At 36.3% G+C, this 25,421-nt stretch overlaps 1 protein-coding gene across 2 annotated transcripts; it reads right to left on the bottom strand.

The window, feature by feature from the left end:
- Positions 1–3,372: 3,372 nt before the first annotated feature.
- On the bottom strand, positions 3,373–25,389 carry COPS2 (COP9 signalosome subunit 2). 2 transcript variants are annotated; one of them, XM_040570680.1, is made up of 13 exons: positions 25,241–25,389; positions 16,250–16,363; positions 15,106–15,183; positions 14,380–14,505; positions 12,932–13,042; positions 12,737–12,814; positions 11,643–11,817; positions 10,560–10,738; positions 10,352–10,404; positions 7,949–8,046; positions 5,954–6,036; positions 4,907–4,965; positions 3,373–4,128 (listed from the first exon to the last, which is right to left on the bottom strand). In XM_040570680.1, exons 1-13 carry the CDS (start codon positions 25,292–25,294, stop codon positions 3,984–3,986), a joined length of 1,353 nt encoding a protein of 450 aa, XP_040426614.1. In that variant the 5' UTR covers positions 25,295–25,389; the 3' UTR covers positions 3,373–3,983. The 2 variants fall into 2 exon arrangements, with proteins under 2 accessions (XP_040426614.1, XP_040426615.1); XM_040570681.1 differs by having other exon boundaries at positions 12,932–13,021.
- Positions 25,390–25,421: the final 32 nt, after the last annotated feature.

Raw genomic sequence — 25,421 nt, 5'->3', positions numbered from 1 at the left:
GAGCCAACGAGGACAGATCCTGCCTTGCATCTCCTCATAGCATGGCCACAAAGGGATTAGCCATTACTCTTGCTGTAAGGCTTACAGTTATTACATCTCAAACGTAGTGCTAAGTATGCAACTATTTAATGCAGACATAGTTTGCAATCTACCCTTGCTCTGATTTAGAAGCATTAGAAGGTGATAAAACTTTTTTGTCAACATCTTGATCAAGATTTAACTATGACTATGTAGCTGTAATGTAGTTTATCTAGTTCTCTAATTTAGGCATTTTCTAGATCTATAATGGTATGTTCAGCAATTTGAAAATAACACAGTAACAGCTAAATTTTTATGATTAAAATCATTACAGATGAATATATATATAGAAATTTATGTCAAATAACCGCTGTGTTTTTAAGAAAGCCTGGGGTACTGTCCAGAGTAGTATCATTTTACTATTAATACAAACATACATGCTTCCTGCTCAACCAAATTAATCTCTTCCCCCACCCCGAAATTAAATGTGAAAATACAGTCTTCAAATACAGACATGTTTTACAGATGACAATTTCTGAGTAGCTACAAGAATGACAGTGTTTGTTATCAGACTGCAATTCAAATACCTCTATTATATTATTCTGCCAGGTGCATTTCAACTGATTTTTTTTGTTGTTGTTTTCTGTTCAATAAACTTCCAAGCCTAGTTAAAATGAAATTAAACTACTCTCTGCATAAGGGTTTCAGATCAAACCCATGATAGAACCTTAAGATGAGAAATGAATTCCTCCAAAGCATGTTTGCTAATTAATAAAAATTTGCTAATTAATAAAAAATCTAACATGCATCAGACATATCGTCCCAGATTTCATTCGTGTGACATTGTTTTAATGCATAAGCTGCCAACAGCTCAGATGAGGGGTTCATATACACAGTTTAAATCACACTATTGTAACCCTATTTACACTCAAATTTTCTTTTGCAAATTGACAGTTATTTGTACAAACCAAGGTGCCAGTTTGTCTTGTGTCTACAGCAGCAAAACTAAAGGTACATAAAAACAACCAAAAATTGTGAAAAGCATGGCTTAACAATTGGAACTGAGAATGGATAATGTAGTGAGGTCACTTAGTGCTTCCTGAACCTGCAGGGCAACATTTCTTGAAAAAAGAAATTGTCATTCGCCATCCTTCCTTTCAACTGCTTGTTTGGTTTTCCTGAGGAGGCAGAAATTGCATCCGAGACAGATCTACCATGTGGACTCTAATGTCAACTACTAGCACTTTCTGTTGCAGCTTTATGACAACGCATCTCCCTCATACTTCCCCAAACATGATTCTCATTTTTGAGTTTAAGAATTATGAAAAATTGAAAAAAAGTTAGAATCCCTTAGGGATTATATAAACCTTCATTATGTGCCTAGAGCACAGATGCTAAGAGCTGAAGTATGAGTAAGAACTAAAGTATGCCAAAAATGCACAACAATTTATAAGAGGTAGACTGATAGTTTTTCAGTTTAAAAACACAGTTATCTCTCACTTTTCGAGGTAATAGTCCTTTACTAGTCGGCCTAGGCCTACTATTAGTCTTTGTGAGCAAAACCTTAAAAAGGAGACTAACTGCATAGGACAATATTTCCTACAGTATTCCCATTTCCTTCCAGGAAGCTCCAAATATGCCTCCCCAACAGACATACTTCGGATGGGAAAGGTTACATCAGTTAGAACAGGCAGAAAGGAAGACTTTTTTTTTTTTTTTAATAATACTAAGTTCACAGTTCTTTTTTTTCTTTTTTTCCTCCTTTAGAGGAGAGTAGTTGTTCCTACCCACAGCAAGAGTGGCAGGAAATGGCAGAGAAGGGAAACACACTGAAACAGCTGTCACAGTTCCCTGTCCCCATGGAAGACTGGCTACTCAAATGAAAGTCTCTGGTTCTGTAGCTGAGGGGCCCAATGCTTGCAGAGGATGATGCTGGACATCTATTTCACTTACTGTGAAGCACTGGCATACCAATTTGTTTTTGCTAAGTTCAATTTGACATCACCAGATCTCAGTGGAATTTTCCAAGCCAAAGCTATGTTATATATCACAGCACTTTAAGGAAGCATAATACAATGTCTTTCAGTGAATGTTACCTAGAGATTTTAAGAAGGAAAAAAAAAAAAAAAAAAAACAACTTTGTCTCTACTTAAAAAACTAAGTTCAATTTATATTCGTTTTACTATTACTTTAAGACTTCGGGTAAATTAGAAACACCGATCTGTAAAAATATGCATCAGCGAAGGAGAAATGTTCATCCAACATTCAATGCCTTGCTATTCCTGCAACACATTAAGTTTTAAAGTTTTACTGTGTAAAGGAAAAAAAGAAATCGCTCACTTCGACAACTACAGAGCAAAATAATTTTCTAAGGAAAGTAACTATCCTTCAAATGAAAGTTAATTTTATCCCATTTAATTATACACTGTTACTGATTTAAATCCTGCTCTAGAACATTCACTTTACCATGCCATCTTGCACATACATGATGGAAGTATCATTTATTAGGTGCTTTTTTTTTGTGTGTTAATTGCTCTACTTACGTATTTTTCCTTTTACTCTAACGATGACTGTCTGTGGCACTGCTTTGTACACCACATCATACCCTCAGCTTTAAATTGGAGTACTTGCAGTTATGGAAGATGTTAACCCTACAAAATTTCTTCAACATTTCTGAGACCTGCAAGAGAATTTCTCTGTCAACACAAAACAAGCTACCACAGAAAGAAAAATTGCTGTGGCCAGTACTGCAGATCTGTATTTTAAATGGATCTGATGATCCCAAAATCTTAGGACATGAGGGGTATGTACCTACTATGTGGTACGACTTCAGCACTTGAATAGTGTCTCTGAAGGGATTACAATACAATCAAACATTTGGGAAAGAATGTATTCTATTATTCCTGAGGTTACTGTACTGCGTACCCACCGTGTCTTTCTATATACACTGAATTTGGTCAAAAAGACCACAGATTAGGCAAAGAGATATAACAATCAGGGTCTGCATTTCTATTCCCAGGGTGTGTGAAGTTAGAGTACCAGAATCAAAAATGAGCATATTCCTGAGAAATGCCAACTGTCCACCAAGATCAACCAGACAGGACAAATAGTTCAGCATCTTGCAAGATAAAAATGTTAGCCAGACTGCTAAATGTCAGCTTTTGAACTTTTTAGTATTTATATTTAACTACTTCAAGGAAAAAAAAAATAAATGGCACGCATACCAAGGTTTAGACTTAAAATCTCCATATTGTCCTTCATATGTGAGGTGAGAATGAAGTAATCCCTATCTTCTTTTAAAAATAAAACAAAGTAAAAATCAAGTATAATGAAACCACATCAAGAAACAAACTGTACAATTTCTGAACTGCACTGTTTATTTTGCTGCTTGAAACCTAAGTGACAGTATGCCACTATAATTATGGGGTTTCTTCTAAACCTTTACTACACTGCAGGTACAGAAATAAACGGACACATTTTTGGAGAATTGACATTTTGCAAAATGCAGCAAACATTTCAATTTATACATGAGAAAAGGAAGTGTTCAAAAGGGTATGCATTTCAAGTTATTGCAGGTTATTTCTGTGAGAGAATTTCTGCAGGTAAAACATGTTTAAATTTAACCAACAGTAACATGTCAGTGTTTTTAAAATCATGACAAAAATCTTCTCTCTGGTCATTAATTGCCCTTTGACAAATTACTAGGATGTTGTGTGTTTAGGGCAAGATGTCAATACAGCATAAATCCCGTGGCATTTTGGTTTTCTTCTGGAGATTAAAGCTGTTTTTTTCTTGGGATAAATGCAGCAGCAAAACACAAACCAGCTGATCAAAAAAGCACTTCTGCCATAACTCCAATAATTTCAGGGCACACCAACCGACAGTAGTTTTGCCATTCCCAGTTCTTTTAAGGTTTACATCACTGCACTGTTGCCTTAAGTATGTTTGTGAAAGCTTGTTTTCTGTTAGGCCAGCTTGCTGACTACAGCCTGGTTGAGAGAATTTAGTTGGTTGGTCCATTTATCTAACGCAGTATACCGTGCACCACCTCTCTTCTGATGATCCAGTTCTAGGAGCTGGTTGACTTGATCAATTCGGCCATGTATAGTGCTAGAAGGAAATAAGTAACTATAAATCATTAATGCACATGAAAATAGGAGCAAACAATAATCAAGAGGTAAAATAAGAGGTCTTACATAAGAGGGAGACGCAGTGTCCATTTCAGAATTCAACTATCCTGTGTAGTAATGCCTTTTATAGTTGTCATCACGTTTAGAAACCAATTTAACTAATTCATTGAGCAATGCGTATCTTACTTGCCTAGCCATGACCCACATATAAAGTCTGATGCAATATGAGGTAAACAGTTCTTCAATGACAAGGAATCACAAATTATGGAGATATATGTAAAAAGAAATTAAAATATGAACCCACATATGGATCGTATTTTCCTAGTAGATGTAACAAGCTACCCTCCAAAAAAAGATTTTACAAATTGTAGTTGAGCTTTTCCAGTTAGGGAGAACAGACTACTAAAAAAAATTGTCAGCTTGAAAGTATACTTGAAAATATACATGGGTATAAGCAGCATTTACTAATAATATATCATTTTCATAATCTCATTACAATTCAAGTAATTTCTTGTGTAATTTAAAATTAAAGTAAAAAACATGCTACTCAATCTCTGTATATAATTAATTCTCTTGGCTCACATCTTACAAATATACTTTATTGCTTGTAAGCCAAGGAAATAATAGTCAGCATCATTACTTGTTGGTTTTAGAGTCAAACAGTATTGTCATAAAGCACAGAAATATTTTGTTGTTTATAATATTCTTTAATTATTTTAAAGTAACCAAAGATCAGTAAACAAGAAGAAAGTACATACTTATCCAATATGCACTGCACAAGCAAGCTTTCCACATCAGCTACATCTATGTTTAACTCCTAAAAGAAAAAGAAATCTCATTGTGTTGGTATTCTGGTTTGCAACATTAAATCCCTCCAGTCTTTATTTTCTTATGTAGAATTTGGTTTGACTTATGTTTATTAATGTTTGAAAGTATTAATTCAATAATGATCTGTCAAGCAAAAGAACTCCACCCGAAGTATATACGGCCAATGATCAAAAGAAAGTAACTTCTCAGATAAGGCTGAAGAGGCTAAAGCAACATTTTTGGAAGCTCCAGAAAACAGTTCTTTGCTGACTGTATTTAAAACAAACAAAAACACACCGCAAGATGAAATAAGGCAATAACCATCAGAAAAGAATTAGCCTGTGCTCAAAACTATTTAGAGGGCTACATGGATCTTCTGCTCAAGTAAATTCTGGAAATGAAAAAGTTCTGACAGGATATTATGCTATTACAAGTTAAACATAACTATCAGGTTTCTTTCATATTTTACGAAATATTTTGGAATGCTGTGAATTTTTGCAAGAAAGATCAGACAAAGTCTGAGAAAAATCAGTCTCACAGGAGATGGAAACGTAATCTATTGTCATTTATTGCTTTTGTTCCTTCCAGATTAGAGAATGAAATCAGTAGTTCTAGTCTTATAGCCTTAAAATACAGACATCTGAAAATATCTTTTGAACAAGAGATTAAAATTTGGATTTTTATATCAGTAGAATTAATTTTCATAATTATGCAATTTTCACTTTTTATACTTTCCTTCAGAAAAGTATTTTTCTACACCAAGTAAAATATGGTAATTGAGTATTTTAGAAATACATCATAGTGCATATTATAAAAAGCATTTGGAAGATGCCTGAAATTTACATTTGCACACTGCAAAGCTGCCAGGAGCGCATCAGTACAATGTTACAGTTTAGATTATATTTTAGATGTTCTATTTCTGGAACCACTGTATTTAAGAACTTTTATTCATAATTAATCGTTTACTTAAGCAAATGTAAGGCTCCACTAACACATACCTTAGAAATAAAAGGAATATGTATTCTTGTGTAAGGCTTAATTAATTTTATAAGCACTTGTGTTCTGATGTTTCGCAAAAGCTCTGTAAGAAAAGAAAAACAAAACTGTAAAAACAACAGCATTTAGGAAAGGGTGCAATACAACTCCTTATAGAAACATATCCTAAATTCTAAGACCTTTTTAGGTCATAGGTACTTTCAAATTTAGTGAGGTGGAGAAGCACAGCAAAATAGAGATCCTCTTTCCTTCAGGGACAGTATGGCAATACACAACTCTGATGAAGGATAGATAAAGCTGAAAATTGTTCAAACAGGGAGCAATATATTCCCTAGTAAAAACTTTAATGATTCAAATTAATTGCCTAAGTCATGAAGGTTACTACATAGTACGTCTGCCCCTCTAATTTATGGCTGTAATGCTTGCACTGTACTAAAGTAAAAAGACGTATTCTTAAGGCTCTGAAATTTAAGCCTCCGTGCATTTAACTTCATGAGAAATATTAATATTGTAAGATAAAGGTCAGAGCCTAATGGCATAATTACGATGAGGAACAGAAGAAGAATGATAAAAACAGAGCCTTCATAAAGTGACTGATTTTGGTTAGGTATGATATTGCAGCTATTGTTTTAGTAATTTTTACATTAAAGAAATTTTGTATAAAATGAAAGCATGAATTACCATTGTAAATTAATAGAAAAAAAGCTAGATCCATTTTTAGCTAATTTTTTAGGTAATAAAAAAAGCTAGTTCCATTTTTACCTAACCGGTTACACAAGTATTGTTTATATAATGAAAAATAATACTGAAGACCAGATTATGTATCTCAATAAAACCAAAGAGATTAAACAACAACACAAGGTATGTAAGCATTACAAACATAAACATGCACTATGTATCATTACAGACTGAAAAAGATGAGCGTCTTTTTTTTTTCCCTGCAGATCATTGTCATAGAAGGGGTGAAATTCAAGTTCCCTCACCCTTTAATTCGACTGTCCTCCTTTTCTTGCTTTCCAGTTCTGTTATACTCCCTTCTTTAAGAATCCATCTCTCTAATCTTACTGAGTTTCCCTACAAGACTTTGAAGCTTACCAGCAGTCGACATGTAACAGCAGTAGAGGGATTATATTTAGTTTCCCCTGCTGTTTGCCGTGTTCTCTTTTACAAACAAGAAGCGTAAGAAAACCAGGTCTCTGGATTTAACTCTTTTCTTTTCGTGTAGCTATCCAGCTAACTGATCTGGCAATCCCACAGTAAGTCCTTCTCTTGATGAAAACAGTAGTTACTTGAAAAATGAACGCTGCATTCAAGTAGAGAGACTTTTACATTCTCAAGATACTAGTGTAAGATACTAGCACTTATCTAAGTGCTGGGGATAATTTTATTTTGTCATGGCAATGAAATGGATGGGCATGTTTTAGTGTGTTCCTGTTTTATTAAGTATAGGTATTATAAATCCAACCACTGTTTTCAACATATACATTAGAATTATGTACGTATATGTTAGAATGTATTGTTACATATTTTGTTGCTACATATTTATTAATACAACTTTCATTACATTGTCTACATGTTATATCTTTCATCTGAAGCAGAAAATTTCCCTTATAAACTAGTGAACATCTAACTGTTGAGACTGACACAACCTTTACAACTAAGGGTTGCTGTCACTTAATTCTTCATCAATAGGGGTGGACACACCTGAAAATATTCAGTGCCTAAAACCACTGTAGATATTATCTTAGAACACCCTCTCTTGCTAGAAGTTTATTCATTATTCCTGCAATTCTTAACATTCCTCTGTATGCCTGTTGGCCATGACCAACTTGAAATTGGAAACAGTAAAGGAATTGTCCATAAGCAGTATGGACATAAGCAGTAATTGTCTGCAAGTAGAATTACAAAGAATTCTCATTCTGCCAAAGAGAAAATAAACCATAAAAAAAAATCTTACCAAGCAGTGAAAAAAGGATTAAAATAGCCTGCAAAAATACCTTCAATGTGCTCCCTTATGAAGGGATCATCCATGATGTTGCTGTGATTTGTTTTCAGAATCTTCTCAAATTCAGCGATGTCGTTATTCTGATAGGCACTTCAGAAAAATGGGAGACTGAATTATTGTCTTTAAAATTAAAACCAGACTCATAAGGCTTCATTCTGCATTTTCTAAAAATCTGTATTAAGTTATTGAGTGTTGGTGATAAATAATTATATTCAGAATCTGTGTAAAGAAAAGCTATTTCAAGTTGAGATGCCACAGAAATGACCTTTCTCCAGTTCCAATTTTTGGTAACATTTACAAAACTATAGTAAGAATATTTAGTTCTTCTGCAAGTGTGCTCTGTTTTCCAAATCTTTGTACTAAAAAAAATAATCTTAAAAAAACCCTAAACCCAGCCAGTTTTGGACAGTATAATTACTTGTATTTTGGCTTCATGAAGCCCTATTTTATGTAAAAAATAAGAGGTAAAAAAATTTCAGGGGAGGTGTTGTTCTTTCTAGAATGTCTTAATCTGAATTCTGAAAATACTGGAAGATGGAAGAAATGCCTGACTTCCAGGATTAACCATCGGTAATTTTGGCCTATTACTGTTTTGATTTTTATTTATAGTGTATTTTTAGTTTAATTGCTCAATTGTTATCTGAGAAAAGGTGACTAAGCAAAGGTAGATTTAGACATCAGTTATTGTTCAATAGTGGTACCATGACATCATTTAATGGTAAGAGCTGTAACCACTGAAACAAGGCCTTTTTATTGAAATATAATGGTCTTAAAATTCCTATCTATTAACTTTTCTTAGAGGAATTGTCAGCTGTAACAGGGACTATCTATTCACCAATCAAACTTGCAGGCTTAGTTACACTAAGCTACTGGCTAACAGTATTTAACCTCAAAGACATACTGGTCAATACATGCTTTCAGTTTCTGCTTAATACTAAGATAAAACACTTTAAAAACAACGTCTATTTTGCTTTTATGGTCCCTGTATATTTTCAGTTGTACAAATTTGCCAAAAAAAATAAATAAAAAGTAATCCCTGATTATCAGTAAAAGGGGAAAGAAAAAGACCAGTTAAATTTAAGGCAGAACTTGAGGAGTTTATAAACGTAGTCATATGAGTGTACGGGATTCTATCACATGAAACCATTAACTGTACTTCACAATTAAATAGAATCTCAGTTAAGTATATATTATTGTTTATTCCAGAAGTCTCTTTTATACCATATGTAACACATTCAAGTTCCCAATGTAGAATATAAGAAGAATGAAAAACATAATTGTAATATTTGGAATTGATTTTATCTTCTGCATATTTCTTCTCCACACCACTTTAATTGCATTATTAACTTTAAAGAAGCAGTTATACTCAAATGTCAAGATAAAAGTTATAAATTAGGAATATGAATAAAATCAGATTGGGTAAGGCCATCTGGAGTTCCTTATGCCTCAAATTCACAGGAAACTATGAAAGTGAAATAGACAAGTCTGAAGTGGAATTACTGGAAATATTCCCTTAATGATGAGTAAACAATTTGGCAGTTTATTATGTCAATAATGAATGAACTTTCAGAAACGATTTGTACGCATACAATGCTGCAGCACCACAGCAGTATCACAGCAAGGTTCGTTCCAACATGAGATTGACCGTGTATTTCAAAATGCAAGCACATGTTACTTCTTACACAATAAAAAGGTAGGAAGTTTTCCTATGGTTTTTTTTTTCTTTTTTACTTGATAAAGCAAAGGCAGGGTAAAGTGGATGGAACAGGTTAGCTTCATAGCATGATACAGAAAGACTGCCTCAGTTCAATTTATTTCGTCTGATGATCTTAATACCCTAAAAGTCCTCACTTCACAGTTGCCTCAAAGAGGTAATGAAACATTCTTTTGACATTTATGTGTATTTGAAGGATGCTGGAGAACACCTGAGAAATTCATTTCATATTCCTCAATTATGAACCCCCTTTAGTAATCGCGAAATATCCGTGCATTCAATTATTCTACTGTCCTTAGTATGAGCTATCAATCACTTCAGTTTCTCATGTCTAATCAGCCAAACCTGAAAGTGCAGTTGCAGTACTACATAACGCAACTATCTTTAAGGAAAAAAATGAGTTTTGTGATTGCACAAGAAACTCATCATGGTAGAGGATAACAGCATGTTTCTGGTACAGTATAGATACTTGGATATGTCACGGTAAATAAAAGTTTCTCAAGAAAAACAACCAATCCACAAATATTTGCCCCATATTTATATATAAAAAAAGAAAAAAAGTGTTTATTGTGCAGAGAAGACCACCTCTAAAAATATTCCATTCCTGGTTTGGACACTACAGTTCCCCCCTCCCCATCCTCAGCCCCCCCCCCCCCCCCCCCCCCCCCCAAAAAATCTTACCTTACTAAATTCGTCATTGCTAGAATCTCTGGATCATTTTTGTATGGTTTAGCCTACAAAGAACAGAAAGCAAGATACAATGTTCAGATTTAAAATATTTTTTCTGCTGTCACCTTTAGGGTAACATCCCTATCAATTCAACAAAGACAAAAAAAAGACAAAAATAAGACAATATGTCTAATTGACTTAATCATATCTCTAAAAGTACCTCCTGAGAATCAAACGGATTTATTCCAGATTTCATCAGCATGTTTGCTAAGACCAAATATTTTAAACAAGTGGTTCTTCTGGGGCTCCCTGATTCATCATAATTCTTGAATGCTTCAAAAAAATCAGTATGTGCCTTTTCAAACTCTCCTTCTCTTAAGTGCATTTTGCCTCCACATTCTGAAAAGAAAACACAGATGAAGAGAAAAAGAACCCTGTGTGCTTGTTGCTGACTACAATAATCGTACTAAAAAGTTCCACGCTATTTCTAAATAGATTACTGAAATATTTTTGGGAGTCTTTTCATTCTCTAAAATTTCTAGAAAAAAAAAGCACTAGGGCCTTCACATACAGCATTGCCATTTCAACAAACCTTTTCCAAAGAAGAAAAAAAATAAAGCCCAACCCACACCATAAATGTAAAAGAACACTAATCCTCACAGCCAATAATTATTTTAACCTTATGTTAAAATACTGTAAAAAAATAAGTAATGGAATCTATCTTGATTTTAAAGGCAACGTACTTCCTATATTTATGGAATTTTCCCCACATATTAAACAAAACTATACATAAAAATTGAGAAATGCTCTTCATTTTCTTTTATTTTTGAAGCACCCACTACTGCTAGATTGTTTATGCAAGTACCTATACCAGAGTAAGATGATGGCACACAAATTTACAAAAGGGAACTACAGAAATAGCAGTCCCTTCCACTTAGCAGCCCTGTCAAGCCTTGTGCATTTATCGTTTGGTGCCTGCCATGGAGTCAAACAGCTCAGCTCTTCCCCATGTTCTCTGTTGCTCCTCTCCTGCACTATATGTAGCCAACTGTTCTGTCTGGCTGAGCAGTGCATCTGGTACTTGGGCACCAGAGCAGCAAAGCTGGAAGTCCTACAGAAGTTAAGCATTAAACAATGAGCCCGTAGTCTCAGCATTTGTAGTCCCTTATTCCCATAGGGTTTGTCTGCCTATGAACCTACAAGATCCTTTGTCTTTCTAGTTGAAACTGAAAAAATATTAATTATCAGATTTTCATTAAGCTAATCTACAACAAATTAAATGAAAGATTCAAGATTAACTTGCCTCTGATAACTCCCATGATCAGCGGATGAGGAATGGCTGACTTGATGTGCAATGACTGTTCATATAGTGCTTTAAGTTTTTTGTTATTTTTCTGTGCTGTATACATTTGAATTTCCAAAGCATAGATTTCCAATAGTTGAGTACCTTTTTTTAGATCATCTTCCCCATCATCAGTCTAGGATAGATTAAGTAATAAATACTGTGAAATTTTAAGAGAACAGTGATTTCAGTTTTACACTGACAGAAAACTCATTACCAAATATTCTCACTAATTTCCTGTCAAAAATAAGGATTTGCCTAAAAACTTGAAATTTTGATACAAATATAAAACACAAAACATAATACTCAAGCCACTTGCAGCATGCCAAATTCTCAAGCCCTTTCTTTAATAAAGTCAGTATTTTTGTTTGTTTGCCTTAAAACAACTTTGAGAACTTTGTTCTTTATTCTTTTCCACTCTCCTTAAAACAAACAAAACACAAAAAAAACCACACTCTCTCAGTATACAAACATAATGACTGAGACAGACAAACATATATATATTATATATATATAAGTGTATATATATCTATGTGTGTGTGTGTGTATATATATATATATATGAGATACATACAACTCTTCTACTGCCTATGACAGAAACAATTCCCAAATATTTGTAACCCATTTTCCATGCTGGAGGAAGAAAAGGGGACACAAACAGGCACAGCAGGCTGCACAGCTATTTTTTTCCCTTCCAACTTGGAAAATAATAACTGTAGCTTCAGTTTGCAGTAATGCTCGTTTGGAATCTTTGCTATATTTTAAACTAAACATCTATAATTTTAGATTATTTGTATGTGCTTCTCCTTCCTGTACATGGCCAAGATGAAACTTAATCAATAGTTGCGAATTATTTTTTAAAATCATCCTTAAGTAAGGAATAAAGCATTTCTCAAATCATTCTTCATTCATGTTATTAAACAGAAAAATTAAGCAAGTATAACATTTCTTTCCTCTGTACTATAAAAGCTTAACAACGTGCCTCAAAGGCCAACAACTGATGTAACAAAATCAATGCTGTTTACAAAGCCACAGTGATTAGAGTATAAAGGTACCTGGCATGACTGATGCAGCTGGCGCAAAATCTTTTGTAACTTTCCATATTCTTCTCGTTCTAAATATAATTTGCCAAGCTGTAATAAAAAAAAAAAAATCAAGTACTAAGATCTACTAAGATTTCATAATTATCGTTTATTAAATTTAGCTGAAGGTGTCACAAAGCAAAGCAAAAAATGAGTTATATGTTTTACCTTTGTATTTGTCTTAAACCACAATCTATCGTTCTTAGCATCTTTCAGAGCTTCAAGTGTTGTTTCATAAAATTCCTGAAGCAAATCCATCTGACATAAAAAATCAGAATTCTATAATTGTAAACAGCAAATTTGTACCTGTTAATAATGTCAATCTGAACAAACTAAATGTGCATGCTTGAACTTCAAAACAAGAAAGGTATCTGCATTTTACTGAATTGTAAAAAGAGCGTAAGTAACAACACTAAGAAAATTTCCTTTTCTTATATAAAATAGATATTAAAAAGCATTCACATTTTAAGATCTACAATCTTCCTTCATGCTAGTTCAAAATGAAAGCTACCTTACAGAAGCCAGTCTTACATAATAAATTCTTACATTGTGTAACAAAAGACAAACATTAATGGGCATTGCTGCTACTTAAAAAAAATAAATAGTAATTTACATATCATATAGAAAATAAATTTATGAAGAGAAATAGACAAAGATGCTTTCTCCTTTCTATGCTACCAACACCATGTGAAAGAAAGCTCTCCAGCACATCAAACTATTTCTTTGCTTAAAATACAAAAATACAGTACCCAAAACAGAAATCTAACTGCTGAATGTGACCTTTAACAAAGGTTCTACAGAGAATTCAGTAGTATTGTTTCTGGCCATTATTTTTTTTTGGAATAGCACATCTGCAGCTATGAATGAATTTGAATTGAAGTTCACACTTCCCGATTGTCCCTCCAGGTCTGGCTCCAAGTGCATTCAGACCAAAAACTCTACCAACAACGTACAGCCCAAGTCAATCCTTTAGACCTTAAAAGTAAACCATCCTTCATCTATTAAACTTCCCTTTCTTATAAGTGGCAGGACAGGAAGGACTGGGATAATGACAGAGGAATCATCCCTGAAGACCAATGATCTTCTATATGCAGGTACTACTTCAAAGTAGTAATTTAGGTGAGTTTTCTGTAAATCTCTACACGCCACTAAAGGAGCTGGACTGTCTCTCTATAAACATGTACCTAGCTTGAACAGCACGCTCAAAGGGAAATGATATTTAACACCAACACCTCACCGCAAAATTTTTCAAGTTTTTTTCCCCCCAAAATAAAGTATCGTTTAATTGCAAGTTATATTTGAAAAGACACTTAGTGTGTAGCTACTATGCTAAGAAATTATTTACTTTACTTATTAGCATCAAAATTCCAGACAAAAACTGCTAAAAAATAATTCAACCTGCTTGAACCAAAATATGAATTTTTGAAAAGTTATGTATATTCATAGAAACCATTAGATGTGGGAAATACAGTATGAAATATGATGAAAAATTAATATTGTGAACACTCTCTAATAAGGTCAAAAAACAAACAAACATGACTACCATATATACAAATAAGTCCACAATTAAGAACGCAAAAAGGAAAACCACCAAATGGAAGAACTGATGATCTAACCTGCTTGGAAGTAGAGATATAATCAAGAATAGAATTGATGGATTTTTCAGAGTAATTCCTTGTAACTGCACTCCGTATGTAGGTCAACAGCTGTTTATATCTGTTCATCATTTCAGGAAAGTTAGTCTATAAAGAAAAACAAAATTGTTGTATTTTTGTCTTAATGATTAAAAACTGAGTTACATCTTGCAACACACACAGAAATCAAAGCATAACAGAAAGGCTAGGCAGTAATGGTTGCTGCGAGGAACTTTTACATGAGCACTTTATTCATAAGCAGCAGAATCAGGAATAACTTAAGCAAGACTCCATAGAATAGATATTTAAAATATTTATCATGATTAAGAAAATAGAAATGGCTATACAACCTTTTGGAATGGTCACATACGTAGCATAAAAATACTTTGCACTTATTTGTTCTGGTGAAGTACACACATATGGAAATGTTCGAGTTTGCAATGGTGTGATACCTGAGGATAGCAAGGGCTGAGTGTCAGACACTCAGAGCCTCAGCTGACTACAGCAGCTATTTTGCATCCATTTTGCCTTGGACTTGCAACCACCACATAATCTCTCTGCCATGCCTGTAGTAGCTATTAAAGTATGTGAATGACAAGTTCTGGCAGATTTAGTTGTCATAGCCATAAATTTGAACAATAATTTAAGACCTCTGGATCAAATCTGTATTTAAACCATTTCTTCTCAAGCGACAGCTGAAATTCTTACCAATTTAAAGTTTATTTTGATCATCTGTTTCAGAGCTTTGAATCCCCATTCTCCTTTTTCACCTTCAAGCTCCAAAACCTGAAATAGAAGAATTTTTTAAACAATCTTTATAAACCTTTCATAAAAAGAAATGTTTTACTCTGCCATGTTCTTCAGTTCCACTCTCCACTGATATTACTGAGGAAGTTAGAGAGGGGTAGGTATCTTATTATTTTTCATACCTTAGGTGATGTAGGGATGGTGAATGGTTATTAATAGATTTTTTTTGTTGTTATCTAACATCAAACAATAAACTTCAGCGCCATTCCATGAAAATATATGGACAAAAAAGTTTTAACACTCCCCAAAATTGACTCAAACAACTCCCCAACTAAACTATTCAAAGAATGCACCCTTCTGAATTGCTATACTTTCTTTACATATCAGGAAGACTTCTAGGCTGCAGTCTTTAATAATACCATAGTCAAGTCAAGTTCTGTAAGTTTTTTTTGGTTTTGAAATCATGTATATAAATACTGTTACACACTATAAATAAGCCAAAAGATGCAGAATTCTACTTTTTCCTTTCCAAGGAAAAATTCTACTTTTTCCTTTTTCCAAGGTAACATATTGCTTTCTGGTGACGGTGTTTGCACATTAAAAATTTAATACTGACGTGAAGGAAAGAAACAGTCATTCAGTATTTACACATTTACAGTTTTGAATTCAGATAGCAACCCAAACACTATGTAAAACACTGAGGAAAATGCCACTTCATTTTAAAACACAAATTGATCTAGTTTCTATAGTTGACACATGAAAACACACTTAGGACTAATTAACTTAGTAAATTCTGAAGATTAAAAACTCAGTTCTGTAAAAAAAATAGGACTAGCCTATTGTCCTATTTATGCTCCCTAAGCATGATCCTGAAAGGCAGTCAGCTAGGAATCCAAGTAGTCCAGTGATAAACTTAGCACATTAGCAAGTTAAAATATAAACATTACTAACATTACACTAACACTACACTAGTATGTTACACATACTAACATTACAGTTAGAGAAAATATCTCAAATCATAAGCAAATATTTAAAAATATGTATGGAATATACTTGCAGTCTACAGAATCAATATAAAAATACGAGATAATATAAAGAAAAAAACCTTCTGAAAACTGCTTAGTGCCGCTTTTGGATCATCTTCCTTCAAAGCTTTGGAATTGTAGTATTGATTTTCCAGATCCACATTGGGTTCAGAATTACTGTCTTCAGAATATTCCTACATAAAAGATGGGAAAAAAAACATTATAAAACAGGAAAAAAATAAGGTTTGGAACATCTAATATTTCACTGAAAATAGGTAAACTGTAGTAAGATGTACGATACGGAAGGCCTGTATACTAAAATCTTGGGTTTCAAAGCAGGTATCAGGTACGTACTCCTGAGATGATTCTCTCTCCTCCGTCACCAGGCCTGCCTCGCCATCCACCACCACTTGCCTGTCAACACATTTGTTTCTGAACTAATGAACTGACCTTGCCTTTCTGACAAGTACAGTCTGTATTATTAAAATTCAGCCGATTTTGCTGTATAAGGCCAGATGCCTAATAGTATATGCCATTTCTGTACGGGGGAAGCAAACACGAAGGCCACTAGTCTCCTAAAAGGTGCTCTGTTACATGACCTTTGCTACCCACAGCGAAGATGCTGGCTGAGCTGCCAAACAAGTAATGATTCAGCAACGGAGGGTATAACAGGCCTCCACGAACCTCTCATCTGCCTTTTTACATCCTAAAGATCCATACTCATCTGAGAAAATAGGAACAGTAACACCAGCTGTTTCTTTGCTGAGCAGCAGAAACTGATTGGGAAAAATGCTAATGATACTTCCAGCGGGGGGCCGGGAGGCATTGGCTCAACAGTTTAATCAATTGCCCCTCACGTACACTACCACTGAATAAATTGAACTTACTTCTACCATTCCTTTTTTTTTTTTTTTTTTTCAGTACCCTGGGGCTTTTCTAATGAAAAAACCCAAGCCAACAAGCAATTATTTTATCTTTTTATGCTGAAGGACTACTGCTGTGTGTAAATTACGGACCACTAACAAAGTCAAATCTCAAGTAATAATTCTGAGGCTTACATGAATCAAAAATATTTCACAACGCTGCATTTTCAAGCCAACTTCTGTCAACAGAGTGCTCAGCTACTAGGAGATGATCTGTTTAACAGAATCTGCTTAAACCTCCAAAGTTACTGTCGGAGTACCTTTCCCTTCTAACAACAGAAACAACATTCAGGTGCCCTTCTTTAAGTTGCCATTTCTTCTTTTCCTGTACTTCTTCATCTACACACACCTGTTCTTTCATTCACCCATATATTGCCAACTCCTTCTTCAAAGCCACGGCCGAAGAGAAGTTTTAAATTAACTCTTCAGTCTTCTGAAATTCTAATGGAAAAATTAATTCTGGAAACTCACGGTTGGCCCAAATTTTAATAAACATGGTCCTTGAGCCATTGATCCAACCTTCAGAACGCATTGCTCACATTTCCACTCATTACATGCGGACAAGGTGCTCACGTACGCGTTTATTTGTACTCGCAAACATCAATAGTCTGGAAAGCATAGGGAGGGCCACAAGCCTGTTTTCTGCATTCCCATACTTAATATGGAAAACTCCAAAGAAAACAGCAAGCAACTATCTTATTTCACCGGGGAGACTTTCCTTGTAGTTTGCTTATTTTCCCTATTGATCCAGCACTGATGGAGCAATGCAACACGTACAGGGTGTCGGCAGCTGGAAGCGTACAGGACACCTCAGGAAGGCAGCCACTGCCAAAGCTTAAGCAACCTTGCATTTAAGGTACGCGAGGTCAGTTGATGCCTTGTTTATTCTGCATTGTTCAAGTTTAGCGTATTTTTGGCAGAAGTATCTATTTTTAAAGATAAAAGGTAGGCAAACTAAATTAATTCCTTTTAGGAAGCAATGGGTTCTGTGAGGCTGAAGCCAGAAACATCTAATTTTCATCTTGGCTCTGGCAGTGATTCTGGATGTGGACTCCTGCAGGAAGCCCTTTTTCAGATCATTTTTCTTAATGCTACTTAAATATTCCATAAATCTATTTTCATACTAATATTAATACATAATAAAGAGTAAGTGTAAGTTTATAGATTATTTTTTTCCTAACGGAATCACTTTGAAATGCATCAAAGGAAGTGTTTTATATCCTCATAGCTCCGTTTTTCCTTCAGTTGATGCCTATTTGCCTCACATCAAATTTAGGATGTTGATAGTGACTCAAAGCTGTAAGGGAGATAGGCCTTTCCTATCTTTGGAAACATGCTTTTCTTAATGACATGTTCCTAAAAACAGAGGTCAGAGACCCCGGACTGGAATCATTTGCAATTTAAAAGAGAATTCACACTGGAGTTCCTGCTGGAAGCAATGCTTGTTCCTGAATGTGGTTTACCTAGAAGCAGGATGCATCTATCTGGGAAGGCAACCCATGGCATGATGAGTTATGTATGACTAGACAGGTGAGGTATTTGGGAAGGTTTAGCTTTTATAAGTACTAGGCTGCTGATTAAATCACCATTGTAATGTCTGTCTGGGGCACCTACAAGTCCATAGTGGCAATCCTATCTATCTTTTCCAATTTTGCAATACTAGTTTTTTTATTACTTCTGGAAAAAAAAAAGCCAAATGGCAAGATCAAGGGATTTTCTTTTTCTTCAACAAAAAACATTCATTGAACTGAGTGAAAAAATAATGCTACATCCAGAGACTCACCAGGTATTTTACAATTAACTTCACTGTACCCTTGGGGAGGGCTCAGAGGTAACCATATAAATTATGCCAGTGCTGAGCAGTTCAGAAGGACCAGCACTCTACTCTGTCTTCTTTTGATGCAGAGATGGCTTAGTGCAGTATGGAATGAATGTAGGGGCATTCAGCTTTTGCCAAAAACAAGAGGAAAGAAGAAAGAAAAGTGTGAAGCTGTCTCCTCAAAGTTCAAACTAAGAAAAAGATGCATTTCCTTCCTACTACTGAAAACGGAAAAGTTCTTTAAACAATAAATTCAGATCCTGTACACCTAACCTTTCCTCTTCATTACTATTGACTGCCCTGCCTCCTGCCCGAACAACTTCCCCAACTCAACATCTTGCACCTAGAAAGTTTGTTTCCCCAGCAAATGCAGTACCAAAACAGAAGTGCACAAGGCTCTGTGTTGAATAGCTAGACATAACTCTAAAAATCTCAACTATATCATCTAGATCTAACATTCTGCACAGTGAAGAATACTCTTAATTATAACTTACAGACAGAAAAGCACCTGTGTGCTACACCTTAGCTGTACGAGTCCTGGGCGATGGCTCACCCTGCTGGGTTAAGAGAACAGGCCCACCAACACAGGGACACAACGCTGAGGCTGGTGAGTGCCGGCAGAGGAGCAAGTGGCCAGGGAGGTTAGAAAACCAGCCATGGCTTCAGCAAACCATAGCAGGAGCCTTTGCCAATGGCTTGAGAAATTGCATAAAGCTCTTGAAGCACAGCACCTCTCCTCACAGACAGAGGAACGTCAACTCGGTGACTCTAACACTCCATCAGCCACATTTAACAGCAGATTGTGGCATTCCAGCAGAACAGAGCGGCACACTAACCTGATAAAGTTAAAAGCAAAGAAAGCAGTATTTTGTGAAAACCACCTTTGACTAGCTGTTAATCCTCCTCTCCTGCCTACAGCACTTCCCTGAATTCTGTATTACATATGGAGCGACAACCTGAACTTTTGCTTTCTATATATTGTTCAGCAAGCAAACTACTTTGCAAACCTTTTTTCAATAAAAAGGGAAAGTAGCTATGCAGAGGATATGCTCCTCACAAAAGACACAATACAAAGAGTTCTATTTCTGTAGAAATTAATCCTCTAAGTATTGTTAACAACAAAGCCCTTATTACCGTCATTTTCAAATGCTGGTAATTTTACCAAATTTCAACCATTGGGATGACTCAAAGCATTCTTTTTTGTGAAGTTCAATTGTTTCTGAGAACAAGTCTGGTAAAAATTTGATTTTACTTCAACTAACTTTGTTTCATAACCATTGCATTTAGGAGGTCTAACTCTAGGATTTGGAGCAAGGACCTGGTATTTTGCAAGAGCGCTAGTGATGTGGGTTTGGTTTGTTGTTGTTGTTGTTTTTTTTCTTTTTTTCCCCAAACACAAAAATGCCAAAATGAGGCCAACTGAAAAAACTCTGAAAACAACTGCTCAGTACATCAATCTATTAGCTTGCCAGCTAAATTTTGTGAACATTTCATCTAAAATGGACATGCACTATTTTCACACAGATCACGGGCACTGTCCCCAACGGTGACCAACCAAACACACGAGCCCCAAGCCCCAGGCCAGAAAGCAAAGAACAGTTTGTGTGTGCATTTACCACTGGCATCCAGGCAGATGAATAAAAAGAAAGCAACCACACCGCAGTGCAAAAAAAGTAAGGAGGACAAAACCCCGAGACAAACCATGAGGGTAAAAACAACATTGATTTGTGTAACAAGCCTGCAACTACTCAGCCACATGTTGGTAGTCCTGGTTTTCGTTTCCACGTTCCGAACCTCAGTACTCTTCTGCTCCTACCTGCTACCTCTGCAAGCCATCTAGTGCCTGCTGGCTCACACCAGGGCTCGTAACAGCCCGTTACTGACACCAGGAATAAGTAGGCTGTGAAGCCAGAGATTCACAGTGGGGCCAGTGCAGTTCCACAGAAAGGCAGTATTCTGCCTTTGTGTTATTGTCTCAAGCAGAAGTTGGAAGATGCAGAGAAATGAGACAGAAGACTACAGAAAGAAAAAAAAAAATGGTATTATGACATGTAAACTGTATCAGAAAAAAGTGCCTTTTCTTCCCACCGCTATCATACAGCTCTCCTATAGTTCTGGGCATCCTAAGAGTCCATGTCGGGGTAACTGACATCTAATTTACCTCATTTTAACACCGAACTGCATATCAGATCCTAGGGAGCTCTGTTCTGAACAGAGTGATAAATACTTTCTCTCTCTAAAATAATTACAGTAATAATAATCAAAACTTACATCAAACCTATCAATGTTCAGTTGGAAAGAATGTACTAATTATTCTCATGCTTTTTGCCTCGATACTTCCTTTTGAGACATTATGGTAATGAGGAAAATAAGCCCCAACTTTATTAATTCTGTGTTTGTGGATGAGTCCAAAGAGAACTGCATAAAAGAAAGTACCAGGACACACACGTTGAATCCATATAAAATATGAAATGGTAATGAATTCAGAGAACAGTGTATCCCATGTCCTTTGTAAAGCACACTGAATGTTTTTTCAGTCACATACTAATGTAATTAAATATAACAAAGAAATAGAAGAGCATAAACTGGAGCTGCCTGATTTGGTATTTCCCTAGTTACGAATGCTTGGTTTTGCCACCTTATCACTCTCTTGCTTGCAATATATATTTACACATACATAACAAAAATAACGGCATTACTGAAATGTAAAGACCTGGAAGAGGTAACTATCTGCATGAAATTTCAACTGTATCTATTATAAATGCATCAATATAAAGTAGGAAAATTTCCTTCTTTACTGATGAGACTGCTCATCAAGTCTGAGAACATACAGAAATTCTTTCTGAAATGGAGTGTTTCTCAGGGTTGGAAAGAAACAGTGAACCAATTCTGCCTTTCTGATAGCCTGAAATAAAAAGCATGACCACATACTTCTTAATATTGATACAGCATGAAAAGGGAATCCCTCAGTAATCTGAAAGCATGTTGCCCGTATTTGAGCCATGCTGATCCTCATGAACCTGTGGCGATCTCACCGGAGTGAAAACCGATGGCTCTTCACATGAATTGTACAAAGCTGTTCTCCTGAAGTCACTGAAATAATACAACTACATAACAGACAAGTTGTTCAGCAAACAGATTTGGCTACCTTCCCCCAGATTAATTTTGAAGTTGAATAATAAGCATAATAATAATGAACATAATAAGACGTCTCATTAAGAACGCCACAGACAAATTCCTTATGTATCTAAAACAAAAAAATTAAGTCAAGGGATTACAGTAACTGTCAATGTGCTAACATTTTGCCTGCAAGAATCAATTTCTCGAGAATGGCTGAGTTTAGTCTCAAAGACAATTCTAAACACAGTTCTCTGTCTGAGACTGAAAACAAAAATGGTAGTTACAATGGTCCTTCCCCCTCCACCCTCAAGCTGAAACAATAAAAAGAACCTGGGCTGAAATCAGCAGGTACCTAACAGCATCAAACTGGAAATTAAAATTCGGCGGCTTTCATAATGACCAGTAAACATTATTCTGTTTACTGAGGCATAAAGTGCAATAATCCGTGTTATAATCAAAGCTGTCAGCATATATTATTAGCAACTTCTGAGGTAGGCTCATCCACCTATAAAAATAAATGATTTTTTGTCGTTGATAGAAAGATCTCCAACAGATAAAGTTAACTTCTATATGAGTGGCTAAGGCCACTCATTTACATGAAAAACCTTGCCTTTTATCCCAGTGAACAACTAGGCTGAAGCAGTAAACTATGGTCTGTGTAACAAGCAGTCTTCAGTTGTCTGGCAGTGTAGTAACTCCTCCAGTTATACAAAAATCCAAGATGATGAAGCTGGGAAAGAGCTGGGCCTTCAGAACATCAGCTGAGTTTCAGTTCAAATGCAAAACATTTACATACTAAAGGAAACATAACTGACTGGGTGTACTCAATAGGAAGGTCAAAAGCACATTTAAAGAGGCACAGCCATAACCACCTTCAGTAAAAACTGACGAAAACTTCTTTTTTCCACTACTATTTTTATGCTAGCAGTTACCCTAGGACACCTGAATGTACTGTATTTTGACAAAATAGCTATCTATTTCTGCATCCATTAGTGCCTTCTGCAATTCCTGCCACTCTTCCTATTTGTTACAAAACATTCACCAACGCTCAGGTATGCTCTTTGTTTTCAGTTCTGTACTTGTCTGAGTATTGTCTTGTACTCAGTTTTTCGTTCCACATCCTTCTGCAGCTGCTTTTACGCTGAACTTGAGAACCAACCACCCCCTTATAGTCTTCTGTTAATTTAATTAGATTTATATCTACATGAAAGGAAGAAATCGGGCCCTGTCTTCAGAAGAGGTTTATTTAACTATTTTCCAAAACAATTTTGTTGAACACTGCAATTACAGTCTCAAGAACATCTGAAAACATCATACAATCATGCTTTGTCAGTGCAAGAATGTAGAAACTAGTTCAGCTATCTTTATTCTTAAATTGTTTTTTTCCTTCATTTGTTATAAATCAAACTAAAAAAAAAATCTGTTTTATTTAATGATGCAGTGTAAGTATTCTTTGATGTTTTACCTGGAATTTACATACTGAAAAGAAGAAATGAACATGCTCCTAACAAGAAGTATGTTTAAATTTGGGAAGGTCTGGCCTAGGGGCAATAAATGACAATAAAAATGTTCCATGAGAGCTAGCTGCAGTCATGGGCAGAAATGTGCCCTAAGCAAGAAGTTTCAGGAAGGTTTTTCCAATAACGGAGTAAACACTTAACACAGGAAGAAGAAAAAGCATCACACCAGCAATTATTCTTGGTGGAAGCTGACTGAATGTATTTTGAGCACAGAGTTGCACTGACTTATTCAAATTTATACGTGACAGATGCATTTAAATATTGAAAAATATAATTCCAATGATTTCTCTACACGTCCAGTTCTCACATAATGCGTACTCAACATGAATTCTGCTGTTTAGTATTACTTTGATTGTATCACATGGAAAAATAAAAATGGTATTTTATACCAGTACATGGATTTAAGTGCTAATAAAAATGAATGGAAATTGATGTTGGAATAAACTGACACAAAATATGTTTAATGGTCTCAGGGTATTTCCTTCAGGGAGCTCGTTTATAAAAATCTGTGGATTCCTTCAGGGAGTTAAGTGGAAGATTATTGGGAGCGTTAAGTGAAGACTAATCTTGGAATATTGACACAGGTAGATGACAATGCCTGTCAGCCAAGCACTCTCATCTGAACTTGAAACTCAAAAACAAAACCACTTTTTCCTTTTCTTTCTGTGTTCAGTGTCATCCAGCCGTTCTGGGCAGTTCATAATAAAAAACTGACCAGAATCTATTTCAAATGAAAGCAGGTAAGTCTTTTAAGTTAATTTGTAAGTAACAATGGTCATCAAATAATTCATCACAAGACAAGCCTTCCATAAGCAAGCAGCTGGGGTTTTCAGTGAGAGTGCAGCACTGTGAATACAAGCTCAACTGAAAAAGATGAAAGAGACTCTTAATTCTCAACTATATGGACTGTTTTAAGAAATGTGTCAGTTCTAAGAACTTCCGCAAAGTTCGGAAAAACAAAAACAACAGAACCTCAAGCCCCAATATATGATTATGGCAACGGGATTATAACTGATCAGAGAGCACAGCAAAGATTTTTTGTTTCAGATGACAATTATTTCGTTTATTAACCCATCTTGAAATCGCTTTGCTAACTGTAAAAAAAAATTAGCTTTAATAATTAAAAAGAGACTTGTTACATCCAATCTCATTATGTTCTCCAATTTTCCTGGACAAATTGCTCTGTCTGCTGCTAATTGCAAGCAGCACTTACACTTTATTTTTACCTGCAAGAGCTCGGAGCAAAACCCGATGTGAAAACGCACCCAGACACGCCACAGGAACCCCGAACCCTGCAACGCAGGTACCACGAGAGCAAAAACCTCGCTAACACCCCAAGCCCCAGCAGTCGAGCACGAGGACCGGGCTGCTGGGCCGTGTCCCCTCACTCCCCGCTCCCCTCCCCGCACTTTCCCTCCGTTCGCCGCCGAGGCCCGCGGGGGGCTGGCAGCTCCGTGCCCCGCGGGCGGCGAGCAGGGACCGGGACTGGCCGGGCCCGAAACCGGCCCGTTCGTCTGGGGAGAGGCGGCGGGAGCCCGGCGGGGCCTGCTCCGAGCGCAGCGCCCGCCCCCGGCAGCCGTGGGGCGGAGAAGGGCGCCCGGCGGCCCGGGGGGGGCCCGGCCCGGGGCTGCGGCACCACGTGGCCGGCGCCGCGCCCCCCGCAGGCCGCCGCGGAGCCCCGCGCCCTACCAGGTCGTAGTCCTCCTCGTCGTCGCACATGAAATCATCCTCCATGTCAGACATCTTGGCCGCAGGATGGGCGGCGGGGGCCGGCTCAGGGAGGAGACGCCGGGGCCGGCCCCTTCTCCCACAACGCCGCGCGGCACGGAAGCGCGCGGCCCCGGAACCCGCCGCCGCTCGCGCGCGGGGA

Source organism: Cygnus olor, chromosome 11, assembly GCF_009769625.2.
Source record: "Cygnus olor isolate bCygOlo1 chromosome 11, bCygOlo1.pri.v2, whole genome shotgun sequence".
NCBI classification, from domain to species: Eukaryota; Metazoa; Chordata; class Aves; order Anseriformes; family Anatidae; genus Cygnus; species Cygnus olor.
This window is presented reverse-complemented; position numbering and strand designations above follow the sequence as displayed.

What these genes read in the sequence shown, in the direction of transcription:
- COPS2 (XM_040570680.1), bottom strand. Translation starts at nt 25,294, where the DNA reads ATGTCTGACATGGAGGATGATTTCATGTGCGACGACGAGGAGGACTAC. An exon ending in CACTAAGCAGTTTTCAGAAG is followed by an intron (nt 15,184 to 16,249) that starts GTTTTTTTCTTT and finishes CTTCTATTTCAG; the next exon opens with GTTTTGGAGCTTGAAGGTGA. An exon ending in TCAAAATAAACTTTAAATTG is followed by an intron (nt 14,506 to 15,105) that starts GTAAGAATTTCA and finishes TTTTCTTTATAG; the next exon opens with ACTAACTTTCCTGAAATGAT.